This window comes from Lemur catta, chromosome 20, assembly GCF_020740605.2.
Source record: "Lemur catta isolate mLemCat1 chromosome 20, mLemCat1.pri, whole genome shotgun sequence".
NCBI classification, from domain to species: domain Eukaryota; kingdom Metazoa; phylum Chordata; class Mammalia; order Primates; family Lemuridae; genus Lemur; species Lemur catta.
The window spans coordinates 34,594,147-34,621,836 of record NC_059147.1 but is presented as its reverse complement, the minus strand read 5'-3'; the positions used below and the strand labels follow the sequence as shown (position 1 = coordinate 34,621,836).

Genomic DNA, 27,690 nt, shown 5'->3' with positions numbered 1-27,690 from the left:
GCGGTTAAGAAATACCACAGAAAGACCCTGCCACGCTTTACCCAGTTTCTTCCAAGAGTAACTTTTAAAAACGGGTCTGCCCGGCTGCACAAGGTGACTTGGCTTCTCTGTGCTGCCTGCCCGGGGCGGCTGCCACCAACGTGCCCGTGGTACCGGCTGCTTCCTAGGACGTTTGGTGGTTTGGTCTCTAGAAAAAAAAATCTCAAAATCATTTTATCACATTTTTTTCGTTCTGTTGCGGCCAGTGGTATCAGTCATGCAGGGGTGGAGCTGTGCGGCCCGGGGAGGGTGAGCGGGGCAGCCACCCTGGGGCCGTCCTGCCTCCGTGTGCACGGACGTGTGTCCCCAGCAGGGTGTGTGGCCGTGGCCCTTAGCAAATGGAGAGCACCGCACATGTGTTTCTGTGTTTGTGCTTTTCACATAGTGTGAGGTTCTGAGGCCAGTCCACGTGGATTTGTGGAACTGTTCTAAGAATTTTCAAACAAGAAACATGCCGCCGTGAATATTCAAGGCATGTTTCTGGCCTCAAGATCTGTTTGGTTCTTCCCCTTCCTGTGCTGCTGAGCTGACCCGAAGGGAACAGCTTGCAGCTGCTGCAGGTCAACTACTGAAACCGGGCGATGACGCTCAAGCTGGAGAATCCGATTTTTCCCCCTTTTTTTTAGTTTTTTCTTCCATATCGCACGGGTAAGGCACCAAGTCCGTGACCAGGTTTGAGGGAGGCACATCTCGTACAGGCATGTGAAACCTGTCAGCACCTTCTCGCACACCCAGGGGGTGCAGAGTGAGGGTGTGATCTCAGCAGTCGCGGCCAGCAGGGCCTTCTCGGGCCGCTGTGAGATGCCTTTCATAAAAATGCCCTTTTCATGCTTGCAAAGAAGTGTCACAGTGCCACCGTCTTTGTGCTGGAGTGGGTTCATGCTAGGGAAACGGCATAAGAATGGGAATTATTCTAGAAGAATGTAAATTATTCTTGGCGAAGTCAGGTTAGTGTTCTTGCTGTGAGACTCCTGCAGCTGCAGCTTCGCTGTAACAGGATAACAGAGGAACAGGGACCTCGTGAGACGAAATAACACCGTGTCCGTGAATCTGACTAGGTTCGTGCACGCGTGTAAGTCGCTCCTTGTCTCTCAGTTGACTTACAGGGACTGGTTGCGGCTGGAACTGGAGGTGCAGCCCGAAGCCGACACGCTTTCAGACCCAGAGAGGTCAGTGTTGACAGGAGCTGCCCTTCAGAATGCATTGTCTTATAACCTGCATTTTGTCATTATATCCTCGTTTTAATGTCTGGTTCAACTGTGTAACTTTTGGTACAATTTCAGTTGTTCATTGTTTTATTTAAGAAACATTTGTTGAGCTCCTACCAGGTGCCAGACACTTCTAGAATAGTCTAGAAGCTAGGGGAGCAGAGGGAAAGGGACAGGCCTGCCCATATGGGGCCTTCGTGCAGACGGGGGCTGGGACCGCACCCGGCCCTGACTGGGCTCTTGTCGAGGAACCGTGGGCCGGCGTGTGGTCCCAGCCACCAGCGGGTTGGCCCGTGGACCTGGACGAGAGGCAGGGGGGTGCCCGGCCCTCAGGCAGGGCTGTGTAGGGCGAGAGGCCAGGTGGGAGCAGAGGGGGCGTGTGCAGGCTCTGGGGAGGGGGTGGGCTTTGCGGAGGAGCACCAAGAAGCAGTGCTGGAAGGACTGAGCCCCGAGGGTCTTGGGCTGAAGACTGCCACACCAGAGGGTCAGACGTGCTGCTCTGGGCTCGCGAGTGGGCAGCTGAGAGGCCTCTGGGTCCAGGGCGGAGGTCAGGGAGGGAAACGTCCCCACAGATGTGGAGAGAGCTTGTCACAGCCGGCCTCAGGCCACCGTCAGCCCTGGTCCCCACCCCCGCGCCCCTCTCAGCCCGAGAGCCCCAGGCGTGTGTGGGGCTTCCCACGCTGACGGCGTGCGGTTCACAGGGAACACACAGTGCTGGGAAGTGGAGACGCCGGGCAGCAGGAAGGGCACCAGCAAAGGGGGTCTGTTCACACTCAGGCTGTGCCCAGTGAGCCACACCAGTGCCGCCTCCGCGTGGGCGGTGTCAGGCGGTGTCCGTCTCTCGTCTCTCATGGAGCCCAGGGACGCTGGGGGAGAGGAGGGAGCAGAAGCGATGCTGAAACTGTGTCCAGGGTGTTCCTGGATTTCCGTTTTTCATTGCACAAGCAATACTCGGGTGGATTCCGTACAAATTCTGGACAATGTGGATAAAGCACTTGCTCCGTGGCCCGAGTGCTTGTGTGGAGATATTTCACTTGGGTTTGGCTCTTTCTACACAAGTGGGTCCCAGTGTCGATGGGTCTGTGCTGTTAGCAGTCAGTGTGTCCCTGAGGCCTCCCAGCCTGTGCACACAGCTGTCCGCTCAGCGGCTCCCACTCACCTGCACCTCCCCGTGGTGGACCTGGGGGTTCAGACGCCCTGGGGTGACATGTTGGCCTGTGTTTGTGCAGTGGCCCCTGTTCCCCAAGCCCATCAGCTGTGTGGCCAGCAGTCCCCCGGCGGAGTGGCACCTGCATGGGTTTCGATCAGTCGCCCTGAGACGACCAGGCACCGTGTCCTGCGGAGAGAGGGGCCGCACCCTGCCATGTGCCCGGCAGTCACGAGTGCTGTGTGCTCCTCAGTGCGGGGCTTCTGCCCAGGTTACAGAGACCCTGGCATGGAGCATGTCAGAACTGCTCACGCGGGGTTCCGTGTTGCAGGGAGGACTTCCACCAGTGGGCGATCCGTGAGCGCTACCCTCCCTGCGCCTGCCACCGCGGGGGGCTGTGACGGGGACCTGGAGGTGGCGTGCGCGGTCCTTGTCGACGTGCTGATGGACTCCTGCCAGAGGTGAGCACTGCAGGTGCCGGAAACGTCTTGCTGTTAATCACGGTGGTTCTGAGAATGCAGTTTCATTTCTCTCGGTCTGACTGTTTTGTACAAAGCACCCCAAGCCTGAGTCTATTCAAGGCGTGAGTCTGTCCACGCTTCGTGGGTCAGTGGTTTCTTTATGCACATAGGTTTGCCAGGAGCAGCAGCTGTGTCTTTCTGATTTGTCACCTGACACTCAGGCTGGCAAAGGTGAAGAATGGAACATGGTCTGGCAAGGGTGGGAGTGTCACGTGGACCCTCAGAGTCCTCAGGGCAGCAGCCCTCGCAGCCTGCGTGTGGGCTGGGCTGGCTGGGAGCCGTTCTCTGCCCCGTCCGGGTTGTCTGCGGCTGTCTCTGCCCCCAGGGCTCCGGTTGGTGACCGCAGGCACCACTTGCGCTGACTCGGAGCGACTGGCTGGCTGGTTGCAGGTCGAACATCCCCAGTCTGAAATGCTGCAGATACTGAAGGTTTTTGAGCACTGATGGGACACTCAAATGCTCATTAGAGCATTTTGGATTTTTGGATTAGGGATGCTAAACTGTTAAGTATAATGCAGATATTCCAAAATCAAAAAAAAAAAAATGAATCCAAAGCACTGCTGACTCCACGCATTTCCGATTAGGGGTACTTGTCCTGCATCGAGGCTGAGAGAGGCTCCATTTTCCACAGGCTCAGGGGATGCAGCATATTACCTGCATCACTGAAAATGAGTTCTGCTGTCACAGTCTAAGAAACTCTGTCCAGGCAAATCACTGCTGGAGGCAGTCCAGGAAGGAGGCTTTGTTTCCCCACCACCCTGTGTTCTCCGCAGGGACCCAGGGACGTGAGCGTCCGCAGTCGGTTCTCTCAGCTCACCGTGCGAGGTCTCCTTCCTGCATGAAGGCTACGTTTCAGCACAGCCAGCAGTGTGGAAAGTTCTTCCCGCTGGTGCGTGGTGGCTGGGAGCAAAATCGCAGCCGACGCCTCTGTCCCCTGGGGGCGTGGGAGCAGCTCCGTAAGGGTGGGCAAGTGTGTGCGCCTTCCTCCCTCTGCATGGCCCGGCCGCTGGCACCCCCGACTCTGCTTTCTGTCTGTGGATTTGCCTGTTTGGGACTGTTCATGTCAGTGGAATCATACAACATGTGTGTGCCTTCTCTGACTGAGCAACACGTCTGAGCTTCATCCATGTTGTATCAGAACATGCAACAGATCCTGCTGGAAGGATGTTTACCACACTTGGTTTATCCATTCGTTTGTTGACGGACATTTGGGTTGTTTCCACTTTCTGGATGTCATGGATAATGCTGCTGTGAACATTCGTTTACAGGTTTTGTGGGGGCCTATGTGTTCGTTTTTCTCGGGCGTATTCACAGGCCTGGAGTTGCTGGGTGACACAGCAGCTCTCTGCAGCCCAGCCAGCCTCGTTTCCACACCAGCAGTGCGGACGGTTCCGGTTTCTCCAGATCGCTTGTTGTTACTGACTTTTTGATAACAGCTGCTTCACTGTGGTTTTCATTTGCGCCTCCCTGACAGTGAATGATACGAGCATCTTTTCGTGGCGTATTGGCCGTGTGCATGTCGTCTCTGGAGAAGTATCCGTTCACACCCTTTGTTGATGTAGAAATGGGGTTGTAGTCACGCGCCATATATCGATAACGTTTTAGTCAGCGTTGGGCCACGTAAGCACGGTGGTTCCGTGAGAGTCTGACACTGTGTTTCTACGGTGTCTCTGTGGGGGTGAGCTTAGATGCACAGATACGTCCCTCGTGTCACTGGCCTACGGCACCATGCTGGACAGCCGTGCGGCCCGGGAGCCCCAGCGCGTGCCCTCGGTTTGTGTGAGGACGCTGATGTTCGCACAGTGACAGAAGCACCTGATGACGCTGTTCTCAGAACACCCTGCTGTTACGTGGCACCTGACTGTGTGGGCCTCACCGAGCTGAACAAGTTCATTGTAGGTTCTGGATATAAGGTTTTATCAGACACATGATTTGTACGTATTTTCTCCCATTTTGTGAATTGTTTTTTCACCCTCTGGATAGTGTCCTTTGATGCACAAAAGTTTTAAATTATGATGAAGTCTAGTTCATCTCTTTTTAGGTTTAGCGTTTTTGATCCATTTTGAGTCATTTTGTATGTGGTGGGGTCCAGCTTCATTCTTTTGCATGTGGCTGTCCAGTTTTCTCAGCGCCATGGGTGGGAAGGACTGTTCCTTCCACACTGAGGGGTGCTGGCGCCGGGTCAGGTGACCGACCACGTGGTTGCGTCTGGGCCCTGAGTTCTTTCCCGTTGGCCCATGTCTGCCCTAGGCCCGTGTGCAGCATTTGATCACGGTAGCTTTGTAGTAGGTGTTGAAAGTGCGAAATATGAGTCTTCCGACTTTGTTCTTCTTTTTCCATATTATTTTGGCCATTCAGGGTCCTTTGTAATTCCATCTGAATTTTAGGATCAGCTTGTCAATTTTGACAAAGACACTCGTGATCCTGGTAAGGAATGCCTTTAATCTGTAGATCGATCTGGGTAATGTTGACATTTTAATTACACTAAGTCTTACTTTCATTTTTGGATTATTCGTTGCTAATGAACAGAAATACCATTGATTTTGTACATTGATTTGCTGAATTCATTTATTAGCTCATAGTTTTTTTTAATGGATTCTTTAAGCTTTTCCACGCATAAGAGCATGTCTTCTGTGAGTAGAGATAGTTTAATTGTCTTTCGCAATGTGGATGCTGTTTCTTTCTTTTATTTATTCAGGTTCCCTGGCAGGAGCTGCCAGTGCAGTGTGGAAGGGCGGGTGAGAGAGAGGTCTTGTCTCACTCCTGACCTTAGGGGAGAAGCTTTCAGTCTCCTATCGTTAAGTCTGATGTTAGCAGTGGGTTTTTCCTAGGTACCCAGTATCAGATTGAGGACGTTCCTTCTATTCCTGGTTTATTGAGTGTTTTTTATCATGAAAGGACATAAAACTCTGTTAGTGCTTTTTCTGCATTTATTGAGATAATCATGTGGGTTTTGCTTTTATTCCAGTGATAACTAATTGTTAGATTAATTGATTTTTGGATGTTAAAACAACCTTGCATTCTTGGGATAATCGTACTGGGCCATGGCACATAATTCTTTTTATATTTGTTGGATTTGGATTGCAGATATCTTATTGGAGTTTTGTGGTTTTTTGTTGACTAATGTGATCGTCACGCCCCCAGAGAAGCGCAGAGCCCCCCGCTCTGGAGCCAGGGGGCCGGGAACGCCAGCACCCAGGAGATGCTGAGGAGGCTTTCGCTGTGTTTCCGTTTCAGTTCGAGGAGTTGTGACCACTCGGAGGATTCTGATTGGGCCCCCGGTGGCCGCACAGGGAATGGGGACATTCTCTCCAGGTTGCAGGTGAGACAGACACACCAGACTGTGGCGTGTGCACTGCAGTTAAGCCACCTTCTGGTAAGGTGTTCACGGGAGGCCGGGCGCCGTGGCTCACGCCTGCGATCCCAGCACCCTGGGAGGCCGGGGCAGGAGGATCGCTTGAGGTCAGGAGTTCGAGAGCAGCCTGAGCAAGAGCGAGACCCCGTCTCTACTAAAAATAGAAAAAATTATCTGGGCGTGGTGGGTGTGCACCTGTAGTGCCAGCTACTTGGGAGGCTGAAGAAGGAGGATCCCTCGAGTCCAGGAGTTTGCGGTTACAGTGAGCTGTGATGACACCACTGCACTCCAGCCAAGGCAACAGAATGAGACGACCCTGTCTCTAAAAAACGAAATCTGTGATGCTGGAAACATTTCCAAGCTTTGGGACACTTGAACTTTGAGAAAAGCGGGCGTTAAGAAAGCACCAGCGGTGGCGAGACTGTCCTCCCGGCCTCTGCTGCACACTGCAGGCAGGTGGGGGCCCTGCGGAGGTGCCGCGGTGGAGAGGCCAGCTGGGCTTTGCAGGTGGGGGCTGCGCTGTCCTCCTGCGAGGACACCTGGGCGCCCACACGGGCCATCGGGGTCTCGCCGTGGTGGAGGTGCAGGGACAGCACAGCCGGGAGCCTGCTGTCAACACAGAGCACGTCCTGGTCCTCACTCCCACCTGCCCGGATCTCGCGGGTGTCAGGTCCCCTGGGAGCACAGTGCGCCCACGGCTGCCTCCGGCCCCGCCCACGGTGCCTGCCCATCCGCACCCTGGCCGTGCAGGCCCTGCTTCACTTGCACGAGCACGCGTGTGGGTCTCCTGTTTCCAGGTAGTTTTCCTGGTGCCTCTTTTAAAGCACCTGATTTAGAAAATGTGGGAAGCGAAAGAGAAGCGCTGGAGGGTGTTTTTGCCTGCTGGGAAACTTACTTACAGATGAGTGGTTTGCTCATCCCACACGGAGACCCGAGCCCCTGGCCCTCCCCTTGACCCATGTGCTCCCCTGCTGTCCCTCCTGGCGTCGGAGGGAGCGTGTGCCAGGGGGGCAGACGGGGTTGGCAGAGTGCCCGGTGTGGGCATGCTCACACGCCGTGTCTGCATCTGGATTTGTACACGTGGACGGCACACGCCCGCGCGCACACACACACACACACTGGTGCCTGCTGCGTCCGTGCCGTCCTGGCCTTGCTCCTTGCCCACCACCTCGCTCAGCCCGCGCCTTCTCCGAGACACCCTTGGCCCACCTGCCCTCCCTCGCAGCGAGGCTGCCTGGTTTACTCCTCGGGCTTTTCTCCGCAGCGCACCTGTGGCTCCCCGGCTGTGGGACCCCGTGCTCAGGGCTGCACCATCCTCCAGGGGTGCCGGGGTGAGGCTACCCACGAAGCGCCCCCTGTCAGCTCATATGTCAGCCCTCGCACGGCACGGTAAGACTTGCAGTGGCCCAGGCTGGAGCGACTAGCACACGCAGCTTCCACTGAGCTCCCTGGAAGCTTCCGGAAGTGGCAGCCTGCTGGCAAGGCAGAGGTGGTGTCTGCTGGTGGATGTGTTGCCGGAGGGCTCAGGGCCCTGCGCTGGGCCGACCCTGAGCGCACAGGAAGACCCAGGTGGACGAGGAGGTGCAGAGCGGCAGGTCCCGTAGCTCCGGCGTTGCGTTGTACTGTCGTGGTTTCCGGTCGACTCTGAAAATCAGAACCATCCTTGGGAAAGAGGAATTTGTCGTCATCGAAGATATTTCAAAGAAGAGAACACAAAATCTGAACGCAGTTCCAAAGTGGAACTCACGACTTTTTTGGTCAGACTGAGCATCCTTTGGCATTTAAGACGTCACAGTCCTTTTTCTCATAAACGTCAGTGTCGTGAAAAACAAGGACTCTGGGAATGTTCCAGAGTGACGGAGGCCGGTGAGCTGTGGCAGTCGAAGGCCCCTGACCCTGCTCCCTCTGGGGTCGTAGTCGTCTGGCAGCTGACAGGACAACACAGCTGTGGCCGCATGTGATGATGGGGTCCCTCGCGCCGGAGGGAGCCGGAACCAGCTGAGGAAATGCAGGCTGACGTGTTTGGGGTCAAGGCCTTTGTGTTCGTAGTTCACCCTCACATTGTCCAGAAGACTCGCCCTCGTGCACACACACCCGCCGACACAGGGCGAGAGCGAGGGTGATCGCTGGGTGAGGTGTCGGGGGTGGGGGGGGCCGCACCTGGGTGATGGTGCTCCTGCTCCTTCTGCCCCGGCCTTGCGGAGACCTGGCTCCCAGCTCCTCTCCCCGGGTCCCCAGCGTGGCCAGCAGTGAGCCCCGAGGCTGAGACACAGCTGCACCCTGCAGACGAGGGCGTGAGTGCCGAGGCCTCCTCTTTTCCAGGAGATGAACGTGGAGCTGGGGCTGGAGCGGGGTGGCCGCCCCCCCTCGCGGGCTCACTTCCTCTTCCGGGTTTTCCGCACGAGGCTCCAGGCTCTGCCCAGCGGGTGGGACGTGGCCGCCAGCCTCCAGAGACAGCGGGAGCTGCTCATGTACAAACGGTAACCCCAGCACGGCACGTAGCGACCATCCCAGCCTCTGTCTCTACATGGAGTTTTTCCCATCAGTTACTTACTTCTGTGTCCCCACCCCCAGCCTGTGGCGGTTCCATCTCCCTGGTGCTTCCCACGGAGAGTCAGTTCTGGAGGTTGGACGGGGCTTTGGATGAAACCTTCCCCTCCGACGGAGGAGCCCCTCTGTCGGGGGCTGTGGCGTGGGGACCTCACGTCCGGGTGAGGAGAATGGTGTGTTCCAGGATGTCCCCTGCAGCCGTGTTCACCGTAAAGAGTGTGGCACGGCGGCGTGCGTGCTGCTTGGTGTACGCAACTGTTCAGACTTGGTGTTTTTGGTAACACGCTCCTGATGCCTGCCGTGGGCCGGCACGGTGCCCGAACGTAGCTCAGGGCAGCCCCATGGTGGGACAGGGACGCAGCCACGGGCGCCGGGTTTGCGGGTCTGGGCCCCTGGGCGGGAGGGAGGTGTGTGCGGGGCCATCACCATCCTCCTCCTTCCCAAGGCTGCTCCTCCGCCTGCCGCCTTCTGTTCTCCTGGGCAGCTTCCCGGCCGAGCCGCCCGCCGCCCCCCACTGCGAGGACTTCTTCCACCTGGTCAACGCCGAGCTGGTAGGTGCCCGCGGGGGGCCCAGCGCAGACCGGCTGGAGGTCCTTTCTCCGCACGGTTTCTCTTAAGGCTGAACGAGCTGGCCCCGGGGGATTTGGAGACTGTTTTGCATGCCACACACCTCCCTTATTTTTTTCCAGTTTTGACTGTTTCCTATATACAGCAGCCAAGTGGTGATTTGATAACTACTGCTGCTGCCACGCAGCCCTATTTCCTTTCGGTTTAGACACGAGTAGAAACAAAAGTTGGCATTTAGAGACGTGTCAGGGCCGGCTCTAGCCCGGGGAGGGCAGCTTCTCCTAGGGGCCTTTTCTTGCTGTGTTTGGAGACAGGGTCTCGCTCTATGGCCCCATCGCAGCCCCTGCAGGCTTGAGCTCCTGGGCTCGAGTGATCCTCCTGCCTCAGCCTCCCACAGTGCTGGGACCACAGGCGTGTGCCACCGTGCCCAGCTTCCTTATGATTTTCTTCAGATTCTTACCAAAGGTGGTTTTCTGGAAGCGCTCAGACTGGCATGCGATGGCAGTCAGTTGAGCAGACATGGAGTGCTTGGTGAGCAGAGCACAGAGAGCAGATGGCAGTTGGGCAGCGGCGGCGTCCCAGGGCCCTGAGCAGTCCCGCCGCCGCCCGCGCCTGCCCCGCTCCCACCCACAGCCCCGTCTGTGGCCGCGCCGGTGGGCCAGGGACGAGGCTGCCCAGAGACGCCGTTATGCGGCCTGTGGGCTGCAGCCGGGGGGGGGGGGGGGGGGGGGGGGGGGGGGGGGGGCCCTGGGCGGTGGTCCAGGCCGAGGGTCGGCTGGGATGTGATTCCCGGCTCAGCCCCACAGCGCGTCCTGTTCATGCCTGAGTCTGCACAGCCGTGTCTCTGACGTCACCTCCTGCCCTGTGGCCCTTCCTGACCGTCTCGCTGAACTCTTGCAGAGAGACTCGTGCTCCCAGGGAGGCGCCCTGACGCACGACATCACGGCCCACTTCTTCAGGGTGAGCCGCACCCCAGCCTCTTGGAGCCCCTCGGCGGGTCCCGGGCCCGGGTCGTGGCCAGTGCTGAGCTGCAGTGTGTCGTCCCCCGCAGGGCCTGCTGCACGCCTGTCTGCAGAGCAGCGACCCCTCGCTGGCGGCCGACCTGCTGCTGGCCGAGTGCCAGGCCCGCTGCCCCCTGATCCTGACGTCTGCGCTGGTAGGCCGCCGGGGGCCCGGGGGCCTGGGGTGTGTGGGGGCTGCGCAGCCACCTAGGGAGTCTCAGAAGCTGCTCTGTTTCCCACTGTGTCATCCTTGTGGCAGCAGCAGAAGGGGACGGCGAGTCTCCCGTCCCAGGACCGTCCCCACCCCGTGCTCATCTCAGATGTGTCTGTGGGTGTCGGTGCCTCACTCGGTCTCTGCGTGTTCTCTCAGGGCTGAGCCTGTGTGCCCCGTGGTGTGACCGAGTGCCTGACCTCGCTGTCTCAGGGGGTGGGGACAGAGGCCACCCCAGCTCCCTGCTGTGTGGCAGACTCCCGTGTGTCACCTCACATTCCAGGGTCCAGGCTGTGGGAGGAGCCTGCAGGTGACCCTGGCTGCCCCGTCAGCGTTCTGGAACCCTGTCCTCCTCCTCCGTGTCCTGAGGTCGGGGACTGGCCACGGCCCGGCCGTTGGGACACGGGGCCCATCTCATCCCCAGGAGCCCCTGTGCAGTCCGGCAGCTCCCGTCTGGCTGCTCTTTGCCTCTCAGCTGGGGGACGTCCCTGCACGGAGCTCCAGCAGGACGAGGCAGGCAGGGTGCCCCTCCCCAGACCCGTGTCTGTCAGCGAGGGCGGGGCGCTTCCTGGCCTTGCTGTGAGCTTGACAGGAGGGGGAGGCCGTGCACGGCACGCCTGCGGCCCGGCACCCGACACGCCTGCGGCCCTGGCACCCGACACCCGACATGCCTGGGGCCCGGCACCCAGGAGGCTGCGGCAGGGGGTGGCTCAAGCCCGGGACTCCGATGCTGCAGTGTGCTGTGATGAGGCCACTGCACTCAGGCCAGACGCTGTCTTAAGATAATTAGTGAATTAGCTAATGAGTGAGTTACGAGGTGACCGGCGAGTGTTGGTCACTCCAGGCTGTGGGGTCTTGGCTCCGGCCACAGGAGTGTCCCCCACGGCGTCCTCTCTCCGCAGCGCTGGTGGCCGAGGCTGGAGCCCGTGCTGCTGTCCCAGTGGCGGCGGAGCTGCCGGAACCCGCTGCCCCGGGAGCTGCAGAGGCTGCAGGACGCCCGGCGCTTTGCCAGGGAGTACGTGTCAGGGGCGGGGCGGGGCGCCTGGGTCCTGCTCTGGGCGGTTCCAGACCTCTGGGGCCACCTCGGTCAGACCGTGTGAGGAGGGGGAAGGGACCGAGCTGGGCCTGGCCGAGCGAGGGGGAAGCCCGAGCGTGTTTTGGGGAAGGCGGAGTCAGCCGTCTCCCTTCAGCTCAGTGTTTTCTGCCTGCCTGCCCCGCCTCCGTGGGGTCCGGGGTCCCGAGGCAGGACCGGGGCTGGCAGTGTCCTGGGGGTGTGTTGGGGTGCAGATCCGCAGGCCACTCTGACCCGTGGACCCCAGTCAGGTGCTCTGGGCTGGGCCCAGTGGTCTAGGTCGACCCACCCTGCTCAGGGCCGCTGGTGGCCCACGGTTCCTGCTGAGCTGGAGCAGAGCTGTGTGCCCAGGGCCTCGCAGAACAGCTCTGTCACCAGAGCTCTGAGTCTCTGACGCCCTCCCGCATTGCGCTCAGAAAACCAGAGGAAAGTAGGCCTCACCCGCCAGTCCTTCAACAGAGACAGATCAGATGGTGAAAAGTTTCTAAACCAACTACATTATGTTTTATTTTCTACCAGATTGTCAACTTGCTGGGAAAGTGTTAGGTACCACACTGGTAGCAGATGCTCCTTTGTCCTCTGTCTCAGGAGGGGACACCTGGCCCATCTGCTGGCCAGGTGTGGAGAGCTGAGCTTAGCAGCCAGAGCCCAAGAGCACAGGGCAGGTGACAGGACGAGCTCTGCCTCCGTGAGGTTGGCCGGCTGTCCGAAGGCCGTGGGCATCAGCCTCGCTGCTTAGGGCGGCCCTCGCGCCTGCCCCGGTCCTCACGCTGTGCCAGGGCATCGGGGGATGCAGCCCTCACCCCCTCCAGCTCTGAGCCCCTGGGCCCTGTGGGAAAGGTGACCCCACAGGTGGGCGCGGCTGTCACGGCAGGGGAACGAGAATGTGGCTGGCTGATGACCTGGTTCTGTTCCAGCTTCCTGTCCCCTGAGGCAGCCTCCCCGCCCCCCCACCTGGCCTGGCTCTCGGCCGCCGCCTTGCACTTCGAGATTCAGCAGGTCAGGAAGGAAGACGTAGGGAGACAGCTGCGGAGGCTGGACGGTGCGACAGAGGAGGTGAGACACCCAGTCCACTTTTATTTTCCTAGTAAACTTCCTTTTAGTCAAATGTTATTTCTCAGGGTTTGCTTAATTAACTTTTCCCAAGAACAAACATGGGGTTTGAAGTTCCTGTCACTTTATTTGGAAGTAAATCTGTTACTGAGGTTTTGGGTTTTTAATGGGCACCGTCAGCTGCCCTCCGTGGCAGCCTGGCACCGCAGCCCTGGGCACACAGGGCCGAGGGCAGAGGAGGGCGCTCGCTCCCAGTCCTAGGCCAGGGGCCATTCTGGACTCTGGGCCCTGGAGAGGCCTCCGGCCCCCACTCCTGAGTGTGGGGGCTCAGCTCCCGGCCGACACACTGACCTGAAAACCAGACCAGCAGCAGAGCCGAGGGCTCTCGTGATCATAAAGCCCAGACACAGCTGTTCCCAGTCCCTTTAAGAAGGGACTTCAGTGGCTGCAGGGACTTCCCGCCAGCGTGTGAGGGGGGTGTCCTGGGCCGTGGCTCGTCTTCACGGGTCCCACACACCCAACAGGAAGCCTCACGGCTCCCACAGCCCGGGAGACTCCAGCAGCCACGATTTGTCACTTTGGTCACTTTTCAAACTGCTTTTAGCTGTGCTTAGAGGCAAATATAAAATGACAGAGTCAGTAATCAGTTACTTGCAATTTAGCTGTTTTTATTCTCAGATGAACCACTGAAAGGGTTTATGGCCTAGGTGAGTACAGGTTCGGGTAAGGAAGAAAGCACGTGGGGCTCTGTCTGGGAATTACAGCGCACGGGGAATTTTATTGTAATAATGGCACGTTTTATTTGCAGCTTTTAGTTTTCCTTTTTTTCTTTTCCTTGATGGGCCTGCTGTCGTCACATCTGACCCCAAAAGTAAGTCGGACCTCACGGGCGGAGGTGGCCGCTCCCACTGTGGCTGGGCAGTGGCCCGTCAGGGTCCCTGGGCATCTCGGGAGGTGTGAGGACTCCCAGGCCTTTGCTGTGGAGCTTAGTGCAGCACCCGGGGCTGTGGGCACCTGAGGGTCCCTGGCCGCCTGCGTGTCCTGCCAGACCCTCCTTGGTGCAGAGGCTGCAGGTGAGCCCGGGTCAGTGCTACAAACAGCCCCTCCCAGGGTTCTCCTCTCTCGGGTCACAGGAGGCCGGCGACTCCCTGCAGGCTCTGGCCGTGTGCGCCGAGGTCCTGGCATGTTTGCAGAGGAGGAGGATTCCCTGGCTGGCGCTCTTCCAGCTGACGGAGACGGGTGAGAAAGGCCCTGAGGGACATGGGGCTGGCCTGTTCCTGTCCTGTGTGGGGAGCATCAGTCGGGGAAGGTGCTGATGGCAACTGTCGTTTTCAGCAGCTTTCAGAGGGTTGGTCACGAGCCCTCCTTGGGGCTCATCTCACACATTCATTTTTATGAGTTCATCTTGCTGCGTTGATCAACTCCATTTTACTTGGGACAATTTCAGTACAGACTTGCCCAAAGCAACAAGAGGACTTTATGGAGCTGGTGGGGCCCCCTGGGGTCTGCCGGGTGCCCGGCGTCCTCAGCCTGAGCCACAGGCCTCCCGGGGCACATGACGTCCCCACCCTGGACAGGCAGAGGTGCCCGGAGCCGACTGACCCTGTCCTTGTTGTTGCAGATGCCGGGCTGGGGCAGCTCCTCCTCCGCGTGGCCCCGGCGCAGCAGGCCCGGTTGCTGCCCTTCGCCTTCTACAGGTGAGCGCAGCTGGGGGCTGGTCCGGGGCTTCCCTGGACTCCCGCCGTCTGTGGCGCTGCCTCCCAGCCGAGCAGAGACTGTCGATGACAGCTCTCGTCACCATCTCTGCCCCTAGTCTCCTCTCCTCCTTCGACGAAGACGCGGCTGTCAGGGAGGAGGCCTTCCTGCCTGTCGCCGTCGACATGTACCTGAAGCTGATCCGGCTCTTCGTGGCTGGAGAGACAAGTGCGGTGTCGCTTCTGGCCGGCAGGAACCCAGAGCTCCAGGGCCAGGCAGGTGCAGGGGACAGTCCCCCTCCAGGCTCCCCCAGCCTGAGGCTCCTGCCCAGGAACATTCTGGCACAGCCTGCAGGTTGGGGGGGCACCCGGGCCCTGCCGCAGTCTGCACCGTTAACCTGCCGCTCGGCCTGTCTTCTCTCTAGGGCAGCCCTGTAGAACTCATCACAAAAGCTCGTCTTTTCCTGCTGCAGTTGATACCTCGCTGCCCGAAAGAGAGCTTCGTAGACATGGCGGAGGTAACACCGGGATGCTTACCTTGGGGTGGGTCTGTCGCACCTTGGGTCCCCGGGCAGCAGTGTTGTCAGCACAGCTCGGCTGGGTCCCCTCCCCCACGGTCTGCAGACACGGCTACTTGGGTCCCCTCTGTCCCGAAAGGCTGGCGACCGAGCACACGTGTCTCCCCACAGCTGCTGGCTGATCGTGGGGACTGTGACCCAGAAGTGAGCGCCGCCCTCCTGCGCAGGCAGCAGGCTGCGCCCGACGAACCTTACCGGGAGCCCCCCCTCTTCCACCTGGACCCGTCGCCATGCACCAGCCCAGCTCCTTTGTGAATAATTTATTACAAGCATAACATGGAGCTCTTGTTGCACTAAAAAGTGGATTACAAACCTCCTTGGTTGCTCTCGTGGGGAAAGGAATCAATTATTTATAATCTTGTCTGGCCCCCAAGTGAGTCGGTGTTTGTAGGAACATAAACCACTGGTCCCAGAACAGCTCAAAGGCTACGTGAGCTACACACCAGGCCACCACCAGCCCTGGCAATGTGTACACATGGCTGCACACGGCAGGGGCGTGTGAGGAACCCCACATCCCACCTGTAGGCCTCAGGTGGGCTCGGGCTTCACAGCCTGGTCTTCTGTGGTCCCAGAGGGGCTCGGTGGCCCAGGTGGGGGCTCTGTGTCCATGGGCAGGGCCTTGTCTTGCGTCTGCGTCAGCGGGTGCACCATGGACATGTGCACGTTGAGGTTGTGGGCCTTCTCGAAGCGCCGGCCACACTGGTCGCAGGCGAAGTCCAGCTCCGTCTCTGCCTTGTGTTTGGTCATGTGGTACTTGAGGGACGCCCGCTGCCGGCACTGGAACCCACACACTTCACACCTGGGGGACAGAGGCGTGTGGGGAAGGGCCGGGGCCAGCCCAGCCCCGAGGGGCACCCCGCCCACACTTACTGCAGAGGCTTGGCTCCCGAGTGGCGCATCTGGTGGACCAGCAGGTGCTTCCGCTGCTTGAAGGTCTGTCCACACTCGTCGCAGATGTAGTTCCGCACTTCTGAAAGGCAAGGATGGGTGAGCTCAGGCTCCTAGAGGCTCAGGTCTCCCCGGGGCGGCAGGGAGGGATGGTCTCGAGTGTCACAGTCAGGGACAGCGCACTAAAGGCCCGCGGCCGGCCTTGCAGAATCCCCATGTGCACAGGTTTTAAATCCACGAATACTATACTTTCGACCACGTGTGGCTCAAAGAGTCCACCAAGCAGTTCAAACCTGTGTCCGAGGGTCAGCTGTGGATGTAACAAACTTACCTTAAACAGGAAGGAATTCAACTTGGGAACTGGCCCCGTGGACAGGGCAGGGGCACTTTGCCGCACTGACACTGGAGGGGAGTCACAAGGTTTTTGGGCCCACGGTGAGGACACACACAGAGAAAAGGCCAGAAGAGCTAAGCACTCACGCGTGGGAGGTGTCCCGAGCTTTGTACTCTTCCTTTTTTTGAAAATTGCTAAATGCACGTGAGTTACTTTTATAATCCGAAAGGATTAAAACAAGTGGGTTTTTTTAGATAATGAACCTGCAAAAGGGCACCAGGGTCTCTTGGCTGTCGGTTACGGCAACTGCCCAGATCCCAGGAAGGACTGTCACGGGGTGTTGGTCACAGGGCCAGGCGGAGCCACACAGACTGGGCCTCCTAGGAGTGTGCCCACCTGGGCCCGACCCCCCAACACCGGGGCTGGGGTGTATTCTGGGGTCCCCCCCAACACGTGCTGTGCCTTGGGGTGCTCGGCCCGTGAGGGCAGCTACCTGTGTGGATGAGCTTCACGTGGCGCTGCAGGTAGCGGTCGATCATGAACACCTTGTTGCAGCCGGGGTGGGGGCAGGGCCTCTCTCGGACCTCCTCGTGGTGCTCCTTGATGTGCTTCTGCAGGGAGGACCCCGGAGGACCCTCAGTGCCCCACCAGGGCCAAGTCCCACCTGGCTGAGTGGCACATCCCAGCCCCCCAAGGACCCTGCTCAGCGCCCTGGGAGGCTGCTGGCTGACCCTTCGGCCCTAGCAGATGTTCCTCCAGGCAGGCAGCGGCACCACACATGCTGCCCCTCACAGCTTCACTCTAAGAAGCATCTAGACCTATGAGGGTGTGTCTCTAGAGTGACAGGCCGGCTCCACATCCTCCCCCTGGGGACAACCTGGCAGTGGCTGCTTCAAGCCTCCATCGGCCGAGGTTCAGGACAGTCCCTGGGCACAAGTGTGTGCCCAGCTCTGCAGAAACACCCTGCGCTCCCCCCGGCTCAAACTGACGCCTCAGTCGGGCACCCCCGGGCCTCACCTTCATGCCGTCCGCCCCGCGGTACACGGCCGTGCAGCCCTGGTAAGGACACTTGTAGATGGGGGGCAGCTCCTCCCTGCAGGCAGAACACGTGTGGAGACGCGCCCACAGGCCGGGCGGGCCCCGCACTCCCGTCCCTCACCTCTCACAGCGCAGCTTCTTCTTCCAGCCGGGCTTGGGCCCGGGTTTCTTACGCATTTTTGGTTCTTCAGACTTCCTGGCTTCTTTGCTTTCACTCTTCTTACCAGAGATCCTGGAGAGAAAGACGCACAGATTCAGTGACGCGTCTCACCTGCATTCACGAGCAGACACGAGAGGGTTTTTCTCAAGCGTCCATGACCGAGCTGCTTCCGTGCAAACTGGCACCTCAGATCCCCCCGTGGCCCCAAAGCCAGAGCAGCTCTGGGAGGTTGGGAGGCTTGGGCACAGCTGCACCCACGGGTTTCTGGGACTGAATCCTGTGCTAGGCATCAAAACAGAAAACTGGAGACATCGCGGGAAATGGGGTGGGGAGGCTTTAGGGGCCAGTCCCTTCACCACACCCCCCACTGCCAGGACAAAGCTCAGAACCCTCTATCTTGCGAATCTCAAGCCTGGTCACTCAGCAACCAGGTGGAGCGCGAGAAGGGAGAGGTGCTCTTCTCTGGTGAGCGACAGGCCACCAGCCGCTGCCCCTTCCGCACCCCCACCTGGCTGCAGGGAGACCAGCCCGGTTCCTGGAGATGACCTGGCTGGGGCCAGGATGGGCCGTGGGGACCACGCCCTCCAGAAATGCGAAATGGGGTTTTGCCTTTCAGTGGTTCTGGCAGGGCCCTGAGGGCCAGTGCACAGGCAGCAGCTTCCCCTGCGGCGTCTGCCAGAAGACAGACAGAGAACCACGCTCATTTTTCCTTGTTGGATCCAGACATTTAAAGAAATCCCTAAAGAATAGAAGGGAACCCCCATCACCATGACAAAGGCCACAGATGAGGAACCCCCAGCAAACGCCGTGCTCAGTGGTGAGAGACGGAAGCTTTTCCTTGAGGTCAGGACAACACAAGGACGCCCACGTCTGCCGCTGTTGCTCAGCAGCACTGGAGGTCCCAGGCAGAGCAGGTGGGCAAGAATAAAAAATAGGAAGAAAAACAATCCCTGTTCACAGATGACACCTTGTATGTAGAAAATCCTGAAGAATCCACACACACAAAAAGGCCAATAAAAGATTTCAGCAAAATTGCAAGGTATAAAATCCACACACAAGACCCAGTTATGTTTATATATACTGCCAACGAACAATCAAAAAGGAATTAAGAAAATAACTCATTTGCAATAGCATCAAAAGGAATAAAATATTTAGGAATAAACTTAACCAAGAAGGAGAAAGACTTGTACAACGAAAACTACATGAGTCCAGGCACAGTGCCTCACGCCTGTAATCCTAACACTCTGGGGAGGCTGAGGCAGGAGGATCACTTGAGGTCAGGAGTTCGAGACCAGCCTGAGCAAGAGCGAGACCCCATCTCTACTAAAAATAGAAAAAATTAGCCGGGCGTGGTGGCACATGCCTGTAGTCCCAGCTACTTGGGAGGCTGAGGCAGGAGGATCACTTGAGCCCAGGAGTTTGAGGTTGCTGTGAGCTAGGCTGATGCCACAGCATTCACTCTAGCCCGGCCAACAGAGTGAGACTCTGTCTGAGAAAAAAATAAAACTACAAGAGACTGCTGATAGAAAATTAACACAACATAATGAATGGACAGTGCCGTGTTTATGGATAAGCATATTAAGATGGCAATACTTGCACAGATTGACTGCACTCCCTATCAAAATCCCAACAGCATTTTTTTTTTTTTTTTTTTTTTTTTTTTTCAGACAGAGTCTCACTCTGTTGCCCAGGCTAGAGTGCCATGGCGTCAGCCTCGCTCACAGCAACCTCAAACTCCTGGGCTCAAATGATTCTTCTGCCTCAGCCTCCCGAGTAACTGAGACTACAGGCATGCGCCACCATGCCCAGCTAATTTTTTTTTATATATATTTTAGTTGTCCAGCTAATTTCTTTCTATTTTTAGTAGAGATGGGGTCTCAATCTTGCTCAGGCTGGTCTCGAACTCCTGACCTTGAGAGATCCACCTGCCTCGGCCTCCCAGAGTGCTAGAATTACAGGCGTGAGCCACCGCGGCCAGCCCCAACAGCATTTTTTTGGTACAAACAGAAAAATCCACCCTAAATTTAACATAGAATTTCAAATGACAACTACTAAGACAAATTTGAAAAACAAGAAAGTGGGAGGACTCAAACTTTCTGTTTCCCAAACTTACTACAAAGCTACACTTATCAAAACAGCGTTACTGGCATAATTATAGACGTACAGAGTTCTCAAATGGAATTGAAACCAAAACCCTCACGTGTGATCCACTCATTTTCAACAGTGGCACCAAGACCACTCACTGGGAAAGAACAGTCTGCAACAAACAGTGCAGGACTCTGACAGCCACACGCACAAGAGGGAAACTGGACCCCACCTCACACCACAAAAATAAACTCAAGTGGATCATGACCTGAATCTAAGAACTAAAACTATAAAACTCTTCGGAGAAAACGGGCAAATCTTCATGACATTGGATTTGGCAATAGTTCTGTAAACATGACACCAAAAGCACAGACAACAAAAGTAAAAACAGGTAAACTGGACTTCATCAAAATGTAAAACTTGGTGTAGCCAGGCACAGTCCCAGGAGGCTGAGGCAGGAGGGTCACCTGGGCCCAGGAGTTCAAGGCTACAGGGTGCTATGACCACACCTATAAACAGCCATCACGTCCCAGCCTGGGTGACACAGTGAGACTGCGTCTCTTAAAAAATAATAAACTTTGTGCTCAAGGTATACTATTGGGAGTGAAAAGACAACCCACAGAATGGAAGACGATACTTGTAAATCACATAACTGGTAAGGGTTCAATATTCAGAATACATAAAGAACTCCCGCAACCCAACAGCAAGTGGCCACCCTAAGGGAAAAACGCACAAAGGGCTTGAAGTTCCTGCAGAGAAGACACAGACGGCCAACAGGCACCTGGAGACAGTTCAGCACCGTCCACCGTTAGGAAACGCAAACCACAATGACAAGGCGCCACTTTACATCCGTTAGGGTAATTTCTAATAGAAAAAACAAGTGTCAAGGACGTGGGGAAGCTGGAACCTTGTGCAGTGCTGGTGGCGATGGAAAATGGCGTAACCTCTGCGGAAAGCTGGCAGTTCCTCAAAAAGTTAAACGTGGACTCCCCACACGACCAGCAATCCCACGTCTAGCTATAGCCCAGAGAATGGCCAGCGACCAGACGTGCACACCGGACTCCATGGCGTCACTCCCAATAGCCAAAAGGTAGAAACAACCAAACAAGGAACGAACGGACCAACAAACTGGTCCACACACAACGGAATGTCACTGAGCCACAGGGACGAATGAAATTCTGACACGCTACAACATGAGTGAAGCTCAAAGACATCATGCTAAGTGCAAAAAACAGTCACAAAAGGACAAATGTCGTCTGATTCCACTTACACGAGGCATCTAGAATGGGCACCTAGGTCGGCGTTACCAAGTCTGGGGAGGACGAGGGGAAGCCATGGCCTAGTGGGACAGAGTTTCTGTTCGGGATGACGAAACCCCCAGACTGTGGTGACAGTGGCATGACATTGCCAATGTGCTTGACGCCACACTTAGAAATGGTTGAAGTGAATTAACAGGTTTTAAGTAATTGTCCTTTTCCTTAAAGATACACTAAAAAGAACCTTTCTGATAACTATACTGCTGCTGCTCCCTGTGTCTGGCTGTTTCCCACAATGAGGCCGCTGTCCCCGCCTGGCTGGCTGGTGGCCTCTGCCAATGATTGGCTGTTCCGCTCCCACACTGTCCCCAGCTTCCTAAGCGCAGAGCACATGCAGTCTCTACGGCTGCGTGTTCAGCGAGCCAGTCTGCAGACAGACGGCTGTGCTCAGAGTGCCGCCCCCCTGCTGCCTGGCCATCCGTGCCCCCGGCGGCTCAGGTCCTGGCTCTCAGGTCTGCCCTGAACCAGGCAGCCCAAATGAACACAGCACGGAGTCTCCCGTGTGCCCCAGCTGAAGACCGAGAACGGCGCCTGCATAGGGCTAGGGCGCTGCGGTCAGAGTGAAGGGAAGGAGCCACAGGGACCCCCGGCTGCTCAGAGGCCTGGTCCCTCCAGGTACCCTGCTGGGACTAACTGTGTAGCACCTGGGGACCAAGTAGCCTGCAAGCCAGAGGGGGTCACCGTCAGCAGGGGACCATGTCTACTACCATCTACTCTCACTGCCTACAGAGCAGTTTCTACTAAAAAAAATAACCCCTTTTACTATAAATTTTTCCTTTTTTGCTTTTGAGACAGGGTCTCTGTCGCCCAGGTAGAGAGCAGTGGTGCCCACAGCCCACTGCAGCCATGAGCTCCTGGGCTCAAGCGACCCTCCTGCCTCCTGCCTCAGCCCCCCGAGTAGCTGGGACTATAGGCATGCACCACCATGCCCGCCTAAGTTTTCCATTTTTTGTAGAGGTGGAGTCTCACTATGTTGCCCAGGCTAATCTCAAACTCCTTATACTCAAGCAATCCTCCTGCCTTGGCCTCCCAAAGCACTGGGGTTGCAGGCGTGAGTCACCGTGCCTGCCCCTATAGGCTTCTTAAAACATATCTCATTTGTCCCCCATCCAAAGCACGTTTGTCTGCACTCCCGGGGTCCCAGAGGGACACAGATGAGTGTGCTGTCCCTGTCAGCAGCAGGGGCTCAGCACAGCGGACCCTTATCTTGTGAGCCTCTGTCTGGCAAAAGGGCCACCTGTCCCCTCCCCTCTCAGCCCTGGACCCCAGACCTGCCGGGCAGCCGTAAAGACACGGACTCCAGGCCAGCCGCGGCCAGGACGTCGGAGGCAGCCTCCCCAGCCTGCCGGCCACCCAGCGTGTGACGCCAGGTCCCAGCCTGGAGCCCCAGGAACAGGCCTGACTGACAGCCACGAGGACCGACCTTCTCATCTGCCCACCTGGCCCTTCGCGCTGGCCCCCTGGCTCACTCTCGGGAGACACATTTCGTGGACCCGAGAGCAGAACAGGAAGTGGGGGCCTCCACCTGACACCCCCACACCCAGGCACTGGCAGCTCCGCCGTCCACTCACTTCTTTTCTCGGTAAGGCTCAAAGGACTCGTCCGAAGACTGAGCGTTTTGCTTCTTGTCGTTTTCATCTTCACTCAGGGAGTCTCTAGAAAAGGAGAGAACCTTTAGCCAAGCCCCGGCCCGGGTGGGTGGCAGATCCAACCAGACCTGCTGTCCAGAGATGCCACATCCATTCCCATGTTTCAGTTCTCCTGAAAATGTCTTAAGAAAATCCCCAAATCTCCAATCCTATTTCCTAACACAAAGGGCAAGCCAGGGTCACCAGCTGGTACCCCCGGAGGCCATGGTGTCCTAGTGCCAGGACCTGGCCTTGCAAAGAGCCTGCCCACGGTCCCAGGAGGATCTAGAGACCCCTCGCGGCAGGCGGGCTCCTTGGTGGGCAGCCTCGGAGAAAGCGACTGCCTCACCGCAGCTGTGACACCTGTGCAGCTGATGGCTTCGCTGTGAGCCATTCCAAAATTCACAAAGGCAAGAAAAATTGTGACTTTCATGCTACAACATGGCTTGCTGGTTAGTCCCCGGGCATCTATGGGCCAGCCTGCGGCCACACATCACCTCTGGTTTCGTCCCTGGGCACCTGCCGGGCTGCACCGCGCACCGGGCCGCGCCTGCCGGGACGGGTGTGTATGCGCCGCAGCCAGGGCTGGCGGGTCGGGTGGAAGGTGTGAACGCAGCCCCCCTCCGGGCTCTCAGCCCTGGGAGCCCACAGGCTCTGCTGGCTCCCCTGCCACAACAGGCGTGTCCCCCTCACAGAGCCTCTGTTTCAAGTCATAGCGTCACAAGACAGGGCTAGAATCTGGCTTCCTGTGTTCTAGTAACATCCGGGGTTGGCACAAAACTAGGAGGAAACAGCAAGCAGCAGCAAAGGGTCCACCACTGGGCAGTTCGAGCAAAGGAACTTCCACCCTGCTCTGGGTTAAAAATCAGTATTTTGCTCCCTCTGCAGCTGCATCAGCTCTGGGGGGACCCTCTGGTACCCAAGAAGCCCCCAGTTAGGAAAGCTCCCCGGCCACTCCTCTCTCGCAGCCCGAGGAGTGTCCGGCCAGGGCACAGGCAGCAAGCCCCGAGGACGGCTGAATGTGGTTTTCAAAGGAGAAATTTTAGGCTATTTAAACCCACTCTTCTCTCACCCCTCAGAAAGGTCACTGAACTCGTCTTTTACCCGATCATCCAAGGTTGAAGGCGGAACCTGCTTCTCACCCAACTGCCCTGAGAAACAAAGAACAAGGCCCCTGTCACCAACGGGGCGGGGCCTAGAAGGTGCCTCACCTGCAAGGAGGCACGGCCCTCACCTGGCAACACAGCTTTCCTTCCAGGAGGGAGCCTGGCATCCTACAGCCTCAGCCCCCGCCTCCCAGCCCGTCCCCTCGCCAAGGGTCCCCCACAGCCCCTGGCCCTTCGTGCCACCCCGACCAGCAGCGGCACCGGCAGCACTGAGCACCCGAAACCCCGAACAGTCAACGCCGGCAGGCCCAGTGCCTCCCACAGACCAGATCCAGTCATCCCAGGTGGCCTTCGTGGATGCTTTGAGGCATCTAAAAAATTATTATCAAAGTATTACACACACGAGGAGACTCGAAAGCTGCCTGTGACACAGTTCCATTTCCCTGAGGCCCCTGAAGCGTGTTGTCTCATTTGTGCATGTAGCCAAGGCATCTGGACAGCTGGGTTTTTTTTTTTTTTGAGAGAGTCTGGCTCTGTTGCCTGGGCTACCAGAGCGCCGTGGCGTCAGCCTCACTCATGGCAACCTCCAACTCCTGGGCTCAAGCAATCCTCCTGCCTCGGCCTCCCGAATAGCTGGGACTACAGGCATGCGCCACCATGCCCGGCTAATTTTTTCTATATATGTATTTTAGCTGTCCAAATCATTTCTATATTTAGTACAGACGGGATCTCACTCTTACTCAGGCTGGTCTCGAACTCCTGAGCTCAAACGATCCACCCGCCTCGGCCTCCCAGAGTGCTGGGATGACAGGCGTGAGCCACCGTGCCCGGCCGGCTGTGTTTTTTTTAAAGCTCCATTGAGGACTTGCAGGTGGGAGCCACGTGCCCACATGGGGAAGGTGCACACGCCTGGACAAGATGAGGGAGACAGGCGGGAAGCCGGCCCCCTTCTAACTCGATGTCACGAGCAGCTGCACTGAGCCACAGCGCGGTGGGGTCTAGGCCCCAAACAAGGGCCCTGTGTTTCCCCTCTCCCTACATGCAGAAGAGACCAGTCCACACCGGCCCCGATAGGGTGTCACCAGGCAGCTGGCTGGGGCCCACAGAATGACCTGCAGCTGGCCCAGACCAGCAGCCGCCGAGGCCACAGCCATTCTCTTCCCCCATGTCCCGCACACAAGGGCCCCATTCTCCTCTCCCTCAGTCCCCTAGGCCCACAGGAATGACAGCACACAGGCTCAGAGAAGCCTGGATGCTGGACACGCGTGTCTGCCCAGAAACTGCCAACAGGTCCTGATGTGGAGAAACAAGAGGCCACGACAGGCTGGCGGCCCCTCCCCGAGCCCTGCGGTGTGGCGCTCGGCCACGGGCTCCAGTCATTTCCGTCAGCTCCTCTCAGGCCACGCTGCGACCCCCACCCAGAATGGTGGGACGTTCACTCTGCTGAAACCCCGTCCCGCTCAGGAACACAGAATCCGGGCCCAGCGCGAGCCGGCCGTGCCTCCTACCTGGGGCCCCGCTGGGGGGTGGGCCTGGCTGAGGTGGGGAGCCCGGCCCAGGCCGCACAGGACTGCCGTCTGCAGGGGGCTGGGCCTCCTCTGTGCTAGGCAGGGTCTTGGTCTCGGCCCCAGCCGTGGTCCCTGTCCCTCTGCCCTGGGAGATCTGAGGCGCAGCCCCAGTGGGGTCAGAGCCCCGGTTCTCGGCGAGCCGCGGAGCCGTCTCCTTGTCCCACGCCCACTTGACCGCCAAGGCGCTGTCCAGCAAGAAGGCCCTGCCGCCGGCGGCCGTGTCCATGGCGTAGTCGTGGCCCCGGTCGCAGCCCCACACGGCCTGGATGACGCCGCAGTACTCAGAGCACAGTGTCCTCCGAAGGCCAGGCAGGGCCCCGCAGCTGGCCGCGTGTCCGTGCACCCACCCCACCAAGCCGTGCAGGCACTGAGGGCTCGAAGGGATCAGATCCACTGAGAAGAGTCAACAAAAACGTCAGCGCAAGGCTGGTCAGTCCCCAGCCCGACCTCCAAGCCCACCCGCACACCAGGGGCAGACTCACCCAGACACGCTCCCTCGTCCGCCCCCGTCGGGGGCTGGGCGCCGACCCTGCGAAGATTCAGTGTGAGCAGACGGGCAGCCCAGGGTTCAGGCTGCTCCTTGTACAGAAGCCTCCTGAGGCCTCAAACCTCATCTCTGCCTCCACCCACAACTCCTTCCTGGGCACCCTCCCCTCTTCCCTTCCAGGGCTGCCCCTCGTCCTCAGATATCTCGTACACCTGCCCACCCCGGCACCTCCCCGTTCGCCTGCCTCGCACCAGGCCCACAGGTGCTCCTTCTGGCTTCTGCTCGGCCACTCAGCCTACGCCCCAACCCTAGAGGCTCCTCCCCAGGCACTCCCTGTCCCTCAAACAGCACCCAGCACATGGGGTGCTGAACCCCCGGACACGCCCTGAACCAGAACAGGAGCGCCTACCTTGCGCAAGGCTTCCAGTGGCCTGTCGGGGAGACGTTGACTCTCTGCAGAAAGGACTTGAGGCGGCTGTGGCACTGGTAGAACTGGGCGTGGCAGTTCTTGCAGACAAACTGAGGCAGAGCTGGGTCCTGGTGGACAGCCACCCCCAGCAGGCACTGGAAGTCCCTGAGGAAGACTCGCTCCCCTGGGGATGGTCTCTCTGGGGGCTCCCCGGTTGCCCTGTCAAAGATGCTCCGGAGACTCCTCGAGGAGAACTTCCCGTGGCAGAGGCGACAGTGCCCCATGGCGAGAGCCCGGCCTGTTCCTGGGCAAAGTGACAGGAGGCGGCAGCAGTCAGCCTGGGAGGCTGGCCGGTAAGCACTGGACACCAAAGACGCAAGTTCTGAGCAGGTGAGCGCCATCGTCCAGCCTCCTGGCACCTGGGGTGGAGAAGCACCCTCCATGGGGCCCCCGCAGACACCAAAGGCAGGCTGGGCGCTGGGCTTCCAGCGGAACACTCGGCCTTTTGGAGCATGTGGCTAATGGAGGGCCACGGCCCAAGAAGCCTTTCAGGGAACTCTGAATTCCCCCACAGCTGTGGACAGTCACGGATGAGGCCAGGAACTGCAATCCTCCTCCGCTGTGTCCATGCCGTGCCTTCAAGGAAACAACCTGGGTTTCCTGTGGGCCAAGCGTAGGTCATGCCGCCTCCCCTCCTGCCCCCGAGGAGGAGCAAGCGAAAGCACGGCAAGGCAACCTCAGAGAGCAGAAAGCAGCATAAAAAGTGCACTGTTGTCACCACCCTTCACCAGCTGCCAAGCGGGGACCAAGCAGTTCTGAGGACATCTCTGGGGTCTGTTTTACTCAAGAGAAAACTGAGGTTCAGGGAGATGAGACAATTATCCCAGTGTTACAGAACACGAAGCAAGACCAGGACAGAAGCCCCAAACTGTCTGACTCTGAAACTTGAGCACTAAGTCCTTAACAAGCTTAGAGAATTGGGCACCGAAAGGTTGGCTGTCTTGCCAAAGGTGACTCCCACGCAGCTGCCACAGAAGCCAAGGGGGCAGCGCGACAGCTCTCTTGGCCCCATTGGCCAGAAGACGCCTCTTTCGAGCTGGGAGGCCTAAAGGGGCGGGAGACGAGGAGGCGGCCCTGGGGACGCGGTCACTCGGGGTTGGGGGTGGAGGGAATGTGGTTCTCGGGGCGGTGGCTCCGCCCGTGCAGAGCCTCCGTCACTACTGGAACCCCAGACCGGCCGGACCCACCTGGCTCGTCGGCGCCGTCCTCGCTCGCGTCCGCGCAGGCCCGCGCCGGGCCCCAGTCGAGCCGCGTCGCCGCCACCAAGGCCGCCGCCCCCTCCACGCTCGGCCCGCCGCTGCGGGAGGGGCGGCCTCGGGGCCGGGCGCCGCCCCAGGCGCCGCTGCCGGAGCCCCCGCGCTGCCGGGCTGCCCCAGGCGACAGGAAGCGGCCGAGTCGGTCCCGCTTCATGGCGGCGGCCGCCGCCTAAGGCCGGCCGGGTACTGCGCGGCCCCGCTCGGCCCCGCCGCTGTCTGGCTCCGCCTGGCGCGTTGGAAGCAGAGCGGAGCAGGAGGGCAGAGGCGAGCGGAGCCGGCAAGGCGGGCGACCGCTCCCCGCTCCGACCCGCCGCGACAGAGCCCGCTGTCCCCGCCGCGGGCGCCGGGCGGGGCGGACG

At 58.6% G+C, this 27,690-nt stretch overlaps 2 protein-coding genes and 1 non-coding gene across 3 annotated transcripts in view; 1 reads left to right on the top strand and 2 right to left on the bottom strand.

Moving 5' to 3' along the window:
- FANCA (FA complementation group A) overlaps positions 1–15,312 on the top strand; it is a 54,164-nt gene extending 38,852 nt beyond the window's left edge. The window contains 16 exon segments of the mRNA XM_045533316.1: positions 1,135–1,208; positions 2,726–2,762; positions 2,764–2,855; positions 6,153–6,237; positions 8,593–8,750; positions 9,266–9,371; positions 10,288–10,347; positions 10,439–10,543; positions 11,502–11,614; positions 12,589–12,727; positions 13,533–13,595; positions 13,858–13,963; positions 14,346–14,421; positions 14,538–14,694; positions 14,844–14,936; positions 15,108–15,312. Of these exon segments, the coding sequence (XP_045389272.1) occupies positions 1,135–1,208; positions 2,726–2,762; positions 2,764–2,855; positions 6,153–6,237; positions 8,593–8,750; positions 9,266–9,371; positions 10,288–10,347; positions 10,439–10,543; positions 11,502–11,614; positions 12,589–12,727; positions 13,533–13,595; positions 13,858–13,963; positions 14,346–14,421; positions 14,538–14,694; positions 14,844–14,936; positions 15,108–15,251 (1,608 nt within the window). The 3' untranslated portion in view covers positions 15,252–15,312.
- Positions 678–779, bottom strand: LOC123625522. The gene has a single exon (XR_006730529.1). It is a non-coding gene; the product is annotated as a small nucleolar RNA U13 (small nucleolar RNA).
- On the bottom strand, positions 15,242–27,639 carry ZNF276 (zinc finger protein 276). Its single transcript, XM_045533880.1, has 11 exons — positions 27,263–27,639; positions 26,016–26,319; positions 25,602–25,648; positions 25,060–25,512; positions 23,518–23,596; positions 22,389–22,472; positions 17,378–17,488; positions 17,236–17,311; positions 16,712–16,829; positions 15,867–15,966; positions 15,242–15,795 (listed from the first exon to the last, which is right to left on the bottom strand). The coding sequence occupies exons 1-11, from the start codon at positions 27,483–27,485 to the stop codon at positions 15,525–15,527; spliced, it is 1,866 nt and encodes a 621-aa protein (XP_045389836.1). The 5' UTR covers positions 27,486–27,639; the 3' UTR covers positions 15,242–15,524.
- Between the last annotated feature and the right edge of the window lie 51 nt (positions 27,640–27,690).